Genomic DNA, 9684 nt, shown 5'->3' with positions numbered 1-9684 from the left:
AATGAATAATACAATCAGCTCAGACCAAGCCCAAGGCCCATGACATTTTATTAACTCAAGGCTGTTCTGCAAATAATTTGCTTGTTTTATTTTAGCAACAATAAGTAAAACATGCGAAACCACCTTCCTGTTCTATTTTCTAATTCTATTCTTGATATAAACGGGAACGGAGATGTGAACACAATAACACAAATAGTAAGTTATAGAAAGGCAATGATGGAGGGCAGGTTAGTTTCCATTTGATAGTATTGAACTAGAACCATGGTAGAAAAGCGTCATTGTTGGCTTCATCTTTGACCGGTGCCAGGTCCACTTAAATCATTGGGCCAGCTGCAGTTTTCTATCTGGCTGCTGTCTGTGGAACTGGCGGCTGCAGCGTCTCTTAACAGAGGTACTTAAGTGTCGCTCAAATGAGTCAATTAATGTTTGGTCCTGGATCTCTCTCAAGATCTTCTCCATTCAACGAGTGGAAGCCTAACCACTGACCACAATGGACGTCATGCTGGGTCAATATGTTAAACTTTTTACTTTTTATCTCTTTGTCCCAAAGTATTTAACAAGGGTGAATAATGTCTCTGAGCATGATGGCGAGATGTGATTTAGAATTAGATAGTAAATGAGAAATACAGCCCACACACACAATAACAATGACGTTTGTTACTTTTCTTGAACATCAGAGCTTTATTTCATTCCAACAGCAGCTGCAAATGATGCAAGTGTATCAAGTGGCAAGAAATTGTAAGAGGGTTTTTTTTTCGATGTTTGCTGGTTCAACTACTAGCTGTCAATCACAATAAACCACACCAATGGTTCCTTGGCAGCCACTGTGGCATTTTAAAGATTTGCAAAAAAAAACTCAATTAAATACGGCAACAGAACAATAACGTTAGCAGCTAAAATGTTCAACTCAATTTACACAGTCAAACATTAGTATTAAGTAGTGTGTCTTTGTAGTCTTACTTTTACTTTTTACTTTTTTTTTTTTAATTTTTAATTTTAATTTTTTTTTTTACATTTTATCTGATAAATAATTCTTACACTGACGCCTCCAACTTGGTTATTGAAGAATCCAATGCAAATAAAAAAAAAACTCTTTAAAACAAATCTATAAAATATATAATTGCATCTTTCTGTATCTTGACTGCATGTTGGCATTTTGGATCATTTCAGTCAGTTTGTTTCGCTACATTTAGTGCAAGACCTTCAGTTTCCCTCAATCCAAAACCACTTCTTTTTTTCTGTAGCAGATAAAAAAAAGATAAATAAATAAAATCATAAATACATCAGGCTGTCTCATAAACAAGCTGTCAAAACTGTTATGAGAAAACTCGCTCTGGTGGGACACACCTTGATGAATAAATCAGACAGTAATGCTTTCACCTTGGGAATTGTGACTTCTTCATGCATGTGAGCAGTTCAAAGTCTGTGATATGTCCAGGCGGTGGGGGGTAAATGTACAATAACGTGTCATCATATTTAATATGTTGAAAATATATGTGCAGGCCTCTCTCCTGAAGGGCTTAACACCATTTATAATATCACCTTGTGAAAAATACAGCCAAAATATCCTAAAACTGGTCACATTGTGTGGAAAACGCGTGGTTTCATATATAAACTCTGCAGAACCCTGATGCATGTGTGCATCTGTGTGTGTGTTCACCAAACAAAGTACATGTTGTGAGAAAGTGACCTGCCTCTTAAGACAGCCAGACTGATAGCACTGTTGGCTTCAGGCTGTTAATGCTGGATCCCTGTAAGCTCATTGCCATTAACCCTAAATTGTTCTAGCAGGCTAAACCAGCCCTGCTGTGCAGCTGTAGGTAGCTCTGGTAACAGGTTAGAATAAAGTTGAGAAAAAACCAAGCCAGGTTGGTGGGCTCTCGTCCAGACAGGTCTGGTGAAGTGTCCTTCGCTAGTAAGACTGTGGGAACTGAGTGCTGTGTAATAAAGTCGTTATAGATATGGACAGCCGCAGCCAAGATGGGAGAAGGGAGTGGGTTGTAAAAAATAAAATACAATTTTAAAAAAAGGGGGGGAAAGAGGGGGATTATGAAAATAATTAGCAGGTAGATTAAAGGGTGAGAGTTGGGGTGAGGAGGAAGGGAGAGAAGAAGAATAGTTCAGAACTCCTCCTGGGCTCCCTGTGCCCCTTCGTCAATTTCTTCATCCTCTGGTGGTGCAAATCCGTCCTGCGGGAGAAGCCTATGGTCAGTGTACGTCATCAATGTACAGTATCTGCCCACGTCCCAGAGTGAATATACCTATAAGTCTAATAGGTGAAATTACCTGCATAACTACAGTATGTGTACTCGATACGCTGTGACAAACAAAAACTCAAACCCAGACCCAGCTACAACACTAGATTCGGTGAAAGAGGATCAAAATTTAACAAACTACTGCAACTCAACAACTCAACTGATACACCGTTGATCTCTGTAGCTCAGAGAGTGGATTCAGTCTGTACAAAAATGAGAGTCCCTGATGGGTAAAATACACGGCCAGGGAGTCAGAGTAGAATCTTACAGAAAATTGTGACCATAGAGATCAGCCTGAGAACCGACACCGCCAAAACAATGTGAGACTCACGTGCTGGAGAGAGAAGAAAGGAATCAGCGATTGATTTCTAGGTTTAAACCATCAAGGAGACAAGGGGCCTGAAGCTTAAGGACCTCAAGAGAGCGCACCGCATTGAGCTCGTAATTGCTGCTATTATTGTATGTAAGTAAACACTGAAAAAAGTATAAAATAATCTGCCCTGACGCATACGATCTGTGTGTGTGACTGTGTTTACCTCCGTAGCATAAAGTACATTCATGATTTTGTTGAGGATTGGGCAATTCTTTTCGTTGTCCTGGCAGAGGAGCTCAATGTCTCTCAGCTTTCCAAAGTAGAAGTCCCTCTCCTTCTCCAGTCCGTCTATAGTCAGCTTGAGATCCAGCAGCTATGGGCAGAGACAGTTTGTGAAACAGCTTGTGGCTATGAAATACATTTTATTATTTGTTTGATAAGCTTACTTTATTCTATGAAGAGACTTCAAAGTATTGTGTAACAATGTGAAATTATGTCAGTCCCGAGGGAACGGGCACAGTGACCTTGTGTTGTTATCTCGTTGGGCCGACCGGGACCCGTTTAGTATTCTGAACATGGCGTTGCTTGTGCTACAAAGGGCTCTCAATGTGAAAACGAGTGTCACCGTGCAATGTAATGTGAGACCCACGCTGGTAGCAGGGTGGGGTATCATGGTAGGAAACTACAGGGTGGTTTTTTTTTAGACATGGTTGAACAGATCACAGCCGTCGGTACCTGCTGGTTGAGCTCCATGAGCTCCGCGTCTCCTCCGTTGCGGGTCATGGGAGACGTTCTGCGAGCTGCTGCCATGTTGATCTGCCTCTGGGGGGTGGGAACATTCTTTGGTGCTGTGGGAGATGTTCTCATGGGACCTGGAGGAGATAAACACCCTCAAATGTTTATACATCTACACTTGTCTGAGTGCACAGTGGCTGATGAGAAGCAGTGAAGACAATGACGAAGGAGTTACAGCTATTGTTGCTATGCTGCTGTACTGCGGTTTTCGCTGCCAGTGGAGACACAAACTAACCTTAACTCTGACCCAATCCTGAACCAACTACTAACCTTAAAGCCGAGTCCTATAACCCCTTCAGGAAATGAGCACGTGCCAAATTGTCCCCACTTTGCAAAAGTTTCAGTGGCAACAACAACCATAAACTTTATTTCATATTTACATAGTCTAAAAAATAAATCTGACCTCTTTATTTAACCATCACTTAGCATTTCTGCTTTTAGAGAGATGTCCACAAACTATTAAAAATCTATATTCTTCTTGTTTTGTAGTTGCGTACAACTACAAAGATAGTCAACCAGCCACAATAGACAAATCCATAAACCAAGTAACTCAAGAGTTTGAATGATGGTACAGCACTCTACAAGCACTGAGGAACACACACACATACACACATGGTCGATGCAGGGGATGTTACCTGAGTGAGAGGGTCTTTTAGGTTTGCGGAGAATGGGTTCACCTGGGTTAGAGGTGGGGATGCGTTTGCATGAAGAGGTGACGGCAATGAAATGAAGCATTTGAGGCACACACAGCCAAATAGGGACAAGTGTATCTGTGTTGTACCTGGGTTGGGTGGAGGCGGCGTTCCCTCCTGACCCTGCCGTGACATTAGAGGGTCGTATTCTTTCCCGTCATAGTTGGCATCAAAAAACTTCTTAAACCACTGAAGGAACTCAAAGTTGTCCTGGAACTTCCCCTTCACCAGCCTTTCCACAGGGATGATCTGAGGGAAGAGAGAAATGAGGTGGTGATATCTTCCATATAATGTAATTTACACCGCAGTGGATGCGACTCCTCGATATGGATAGAAAAGAAATGCTAATCCTTGGCATGCCAGAAAAAGAACATTTCATGAGGTCACTAAATTAGAAAAGTACAAGTTTTTGAGCTATGACAAAGGCCGAAATGTGGCCTTGGAGACGAGGTGAGGAGTCAGCAGTGAATGACAGCAAAAGTATGTTTTTCAAAAAGTGTGAATCGCTGTAACTAGGAGTTGTCCTTGAGCATACTGTCATAAATGAGCACAAAGTATAGGTCCAGTACTATGTGAGATTAGCTGTGGACAGACATAGATGCACACTCGCTTATGCCTGGTGGAGATAATAACTAAATCTGTGGATAACACGATCAATACAAACAGTGACCATGTTTACGATACCCACCATGTAAACACAAATTCCCGTTTAACTGACCCTCCTCTGATTCCCCTATATATCTGTCAAAGTAAAAACCAAAATAACTCAAGAAATGATGAAAACAAAATAGAGGTGACTTTTTACCAGAGATGTATTTTATGTCAACTTACATACTTCAACATCTCCGTTAACCTGGGGAGACAATTTGTTGAATGGAATCTAATCTGAATGTGTGGATGCGTGTGTTCTCACCTTGTCCACATTCATTCTCTTGAATGAAGCCTGTAAGACCTTGAAATTGTGGATGTATTCATGTTCCAATTTAGCATTGAACTTAACCTTCTTCATTAATATGCACCCTGGAAACAGCATGTCCATGAACTGACAGTAAGCAGCGCCTGGGGGGGGGGGAACAGATTACAGATTAATTTTAAGATCTTGATATATATTTTGAAGTGAATTACAACTTTTTTTTTTAGGTGTGCGTTTACCCGAACAGAGCTGCTCAATCTTTGTGTGTGTGAGCTGTAGAGAGTCGTTGACCCATGCCAACATGTCATGACGACTCAAATTCTCTATGGTCATTGAGGTGGAGTAGACATTCACTGCCATCCTCCTGATTCACAAGAACATACACACAAGCATGCAGATATCAAATGCAACAGTTGAATGATATTTATTTCTGAAGGCTGATACATTCCTATATTCTGCAGTTTGAAAACAACTTACAAATATACGTAAAGGGAATGTAGCCGATTGAAGCAATAAATCCTCTGTGCATGCTGTATTGATGGAGAAAGCCAAACAAAATCTGCTCCTGCGTCCAGTGCCGTGAAATTATGTGATAATGAAGTAGCTGGATGAAAAGAAGATCAGGCTATTTCAGCTTGTACTGGATAGCCAGGGAACATGCTCTAGATGACACTCAATAACAGAATGTCCTTGTTCTTTTCACATGGAACACAAATGAGCTACATCTACAAAAGTGGAAATTGCATCACAAAACATGATTTAATAATAATATTTGAGCAAAAGCATACAGTAAGAAAAATGCAGTGGAGAGAGGGCCAGGTTGAAACAGTCATGTGAGAGGATATGGCTGGTGGGATGCACAATGCAATGCATCCTGGTACATGAAGGCACTGCTGGCACGGAGCAGGAGAACTCAGCTCAATGTGAATATAGCACGCACTGAGGAATTTCTTGCTTCAATTGACTGCATTTACCATCACCACTGATTGGACATCCAAATAAAAAGGTGGTCTCTTTAACTGTACACTGTATAAACAAGAATATGTGTACATACTGTTTGCAATGTACTCAAATCAAATCACAGTCTTAATGGTAAAGACAAAAAGTTCAGAATGCCAGGTGATTCTTTCTTATTTTGGCATATTTGTGTACCCTATGTTTCCATGTTCAAGCTCCCTATAAGTGAAGGGAGCTCAGATGTTACAACAGAGTTCTAGGCGCTAGGTGTTCAGATCCCAGTCTCCCCTGGAGGCATGTGTTTGAATCCCACTTCTGACAATAACTCTTTTTTATTATTATTATTTATTTAGCCTCTCGGGATCATAAAGGCTTATCTTATCTTAACTTCACTTAAAGTGTGAGCAAAAGTCACAACACCCAGCCACAGCCTGTTCACCCTGCTGCCGTCTGTAAAGCGTTACAGAAGTATCAGCTGCTGTACCACCAGACTTCAGAGCAGCTTCTTACTTCAGGCTCCTAAATTCATCCTCCACCCTCCACGTATAATAAAGTTGTTGTTTTTTGTGTGAAGCTAAAATTGGACAAACGGCAGTTTGTTGTGCAACCCTGTTTGACAATGACAATAAACTGAACCTTAAACCTCATTCCTGAATCCAGGCTGTAAAATGATGAGTAGAATGAATGAATTGGTGAAATGTGACTGGAAACTATGTTTTATTTTTTCAAATAAACCCTTTTCTAAGAAATCTTTTTTTTTTAAGACAGAAACATCACATTTTTTCATTAAAATGATTCAATGACACAAACCATTTAATCTCCTAAAGTCATAAGATTTTATTATTTTTAAATTGTCAGATTTTACTGGCCCCACTTGGAATCCTGGACTGTTTTAAGCCTATAGTTCAACCATGTAAACACTTTGTTTAAAGTTTGTTTCAAAAACAACCACACTAACAGTCTCGTCTTTGTATGTTCTCTTTAAACATAACTTCCTCTGTAACTGTGTCTACTTGTCAAAAGTAGCTGTATGGTCAGAATGGTTTGGTCTCCTGCTCATGAGCTCCCTCCCATGGTTACAAAATTAAACACAACAGATGAACTAGCAGCCACTCACTAGTTCACTCACTAGTTCACTAATCTCTGCTTCAGTTAATCCTTTGAGCCCAGGTTGAAAACGCTGTAACCCATCATGGTGCACAAAGGCAGCAGAGATCACCAGCAAGAGGATCCAACAGGCATACAAACCCATACAGCCACACTGACAGCTTTAGACTGGGAAACATTCAACAATAACAAAGCATTTCCTGTGAACTGATGGCATTCAAATGAACATGCAATTGGTGCAATTTTGGGTTGGTGAATCTGCTGGCTATGCCACAGTGTCTACTTGTCTACTTTGACTTATTTGTGCGTTATATGTAGCTCCCAGACTGTCAAGTCCACTATTAATATATAACTATCCAGTCACTAAGACCTCTTTAGATATGTACAAGACAAACAAAGTTCATTAACAGGCAAATTTGCAAATTAACACAGATTGACAGTGCCACTACAAACAATAAATACTAGTTTTAACTTACGTTTTCATTAAATAGTTATCAGTAGGTCAAACAATTGTCATAAACATTTAATTTATTCACAGAAAATGTTACCTTGATTATCTTGGTGTTCAAAACAAAAGTTTTAGATTTCCTTGATGGTAATACAAATTAATCTATTTGGGTTTATAAGACCTAATCCTGGACTTTTCCAACTTCCAGATCATTCTCCACATCAATACATCACAGCCCTTTTCTCTGCATTTGACCATTTATTATGGTACAGGTCTGTATTAATAATAGGATATAATTTCTAAAAGCTTTCTCTTTTCTCCCTTTACACCACCAAATTAAGATATAACGTGGACTATTATTTAACTGTTAAATCTGGCTTGAAATTGTCAGTGCTGATTATTTTTGATGAGCTCAAGTCCATTTTTAATAATAATTAATGTATTTGTATCGCGCTTTTAAGGGGAATTTAAGGGATCTGTACTTTGTTTTAGATAGTTTTGGCAACCGCTTTTGCATCTTAACTGGACGTTTTGTTCACTTTTATACAATTAAATAGTTTTTGTTTGATTGTGTTGTTTGTAGTTTACTTATTATTGTAACTAGAGTCGTAACAATTAGTCAACTGACAGAAAGTGCCTTCACAGTTGACTCAATTAACTGCTTAGGGTAAATCAACTTTTAAGTGAAAATTCCAACAAACAAAAAAACACTACAGCTACTCAAATGAGAAAAGATTGCAGTTGGATTAAACTGAATATCTTGACATATTTTGGACAAAATGATGAATTAAGGAAATAAAAGATGAATCAATAATGAAAATAATCGTACATTGCTGCTGTAAAAGGGGTCAAAAATCAATTGTTGTGACCATATTTAAATACAACAGTTGCTATCAAAAGACAGTATAAGATAACGGATGATAAAAAGGTTTAATTGGGAAAGAGCCGGCAACAGCAAAGCATTGACATTCTTATGAGACTGCACTGCTGTCATACTATATGACTCACCGATTGTAAAATGATTCAATAAAATAAGGCTTGTTGGGGATACATAAAAGTTTTACACAAGGGGTACGTTTATTGGTCCCTCCTGATGCAAACTGTTGTGCAGCAGTTGCAGAAAAAAAGTAGGCAAGACAGTACAATTATATAAAAACCTCAAATTAACTGTAAAAGTACATTAAAACACATTCGTGTGTTGTGTTGATTAATTAAACTTGGCAGCCCAGTGCTGCCGGTCGGTGTCGCGGCTCCGTCAGTTTTGACAGTTGACGTTACAGCTCGCTCAGTGCGACAGCCGTTACCGTGACGCCGCTAGCTCCTAGCTAACACCGCTAACACCGCTCGCGGCCGCCTGCCCGTTGTGGAATTCAGAGACTTTCCACCTCGTTGAATGTCACCGCGGCGAGGTGTGCTAGCTAAAACACATCGAAGAGTAACTGAGACGAGACTTTTGTTTTCAGCCTAACGCCGCCCCCAACTCTGAAGGCCTTTTCGATAACACACGCACATAACCAGGGACAGAATAACTGTCAGCTACGTGACGACGCACATACCTGCGCGAGACGTAAATGAAACAAGTCATTAAATAAAGTGATTTCAAACGTAAAGACGCACATTTTAAGTTAAGTTGAGTTAATAGTACTCACTGAAGTGCGACAGCGTCCCTCTTACAGCCGTCCCGTTGTGTCTGATGATGGGCTTTTCTGTTGCTACGACCGTTGCCTCAGCAAAGTTACGCGAGACTGCACTCCCTCCTCCTAAACTGCTGGGCTAGTGCGCATGCGCAGGGCAGTTGCACGCTGGTGTCCTCGTGAACTGAAATGGGGGGAAGAATGCCTCCGATGTTGGATGATTTAGCTTGAGTTGAAGAAGTATTCAGACCCTTTGTAAGTAGAAATACTTAACTACAGCAATACTACAAGTAAAAGTCTTGGTTAGAAATGTTACTATTAATGTAAAAGTAGAAAAATGTTCTAAATCAGTGTTGGAAACTAAGTTCATACGCTCAAGCATTGTACAGTACAACAACATTGATGTACTTTTAATTCCTTGAGTATTTAGATTTTCTGCTCTACTTCTGCTACACTACATCTCAGGGGGATATATTGTATATTTATTTTACAAGTTACTCTACAATACAATTTTAGAAAATAAAATGTATGATCAATTCACACAATATGATACTATGCCATATATTAAAC

The 9684-nt window shown here is 39.7% G+C and overlaps 1 protein-coding gene across 1 annotated transcript; it reads right to left on the bottom strand.

Moving 5' to 3' along the window:
- Positions 1 to 658: 658 nt before the first annotated feature.
- Positions 659 to 9246, bottom strand: LOC311026512 (microtubule-associated protein RP/EB family member 3-like). Its single transcript, XM_084030113.1, has 7 exons — positions 9130 to 9246; positions 5208 to 5332; positions 4969 to 5114; positions 4145 to 4304; positions 3304 to 3440; positions 2792 to 2941; positions 659 to 2189 (listed from the first exon to the last, which is right to left on the bottom strand). The coding sequence occupies exons 2-7, from the start codon at positions 5326 to 5328 to the stop codon at positions 2121 to 2123; spliced, it is 783 nt and encodes a 260-aa protein (XP_083886239.1). The 5' UTR covers positions 5329 to 5332; positions 9130 to 9246; the 3' UTR covers positions 659 to 2120.
- Between the last annotated feature and the right edge of the window lie 438 nt (positions 9247 to 9684).

The sequence above is a fragment of the Eutrigla gurnardus genome (assembly GCF_963514095.1).
Source record: "Eutrigla gurnardus genome assembly, chromosome: 16".
NCBI lineage: Eukaryota > Metazoa > Chordata > Actinopteri > Perciformes > Triglidae > Eutrigla > Eutrigla gurnardus.
The sequence above is the reverse complement of the archived record's forward strand: the minus strand, read 5'-3'. Positions and strand labels throughout refer to the sequence as shown.

Coding starts and splice junctions, on each gene's coding strand:
- LOC311026512 (XM_084030113.1), bottom strand. CDS start 5,328: ATGGCAGTGAATGTCTACTCCACCTCAATGACCATAGAGAATTTGAGT. Junction 4,305..4,968: donor AGAGAATGAATGTGGACAAG/GTGAGAACACAC, acceptor CTCTTCCCTCAG/ATCATCCCTGTGGAAAGGCT. Junction 3,441..4,144: donor GCCGCCTCCACCCAACCCAG/GTACAACACAGA, acceptor TATCTCCTCCAG/GTCCCATGAGAACATCTCCC.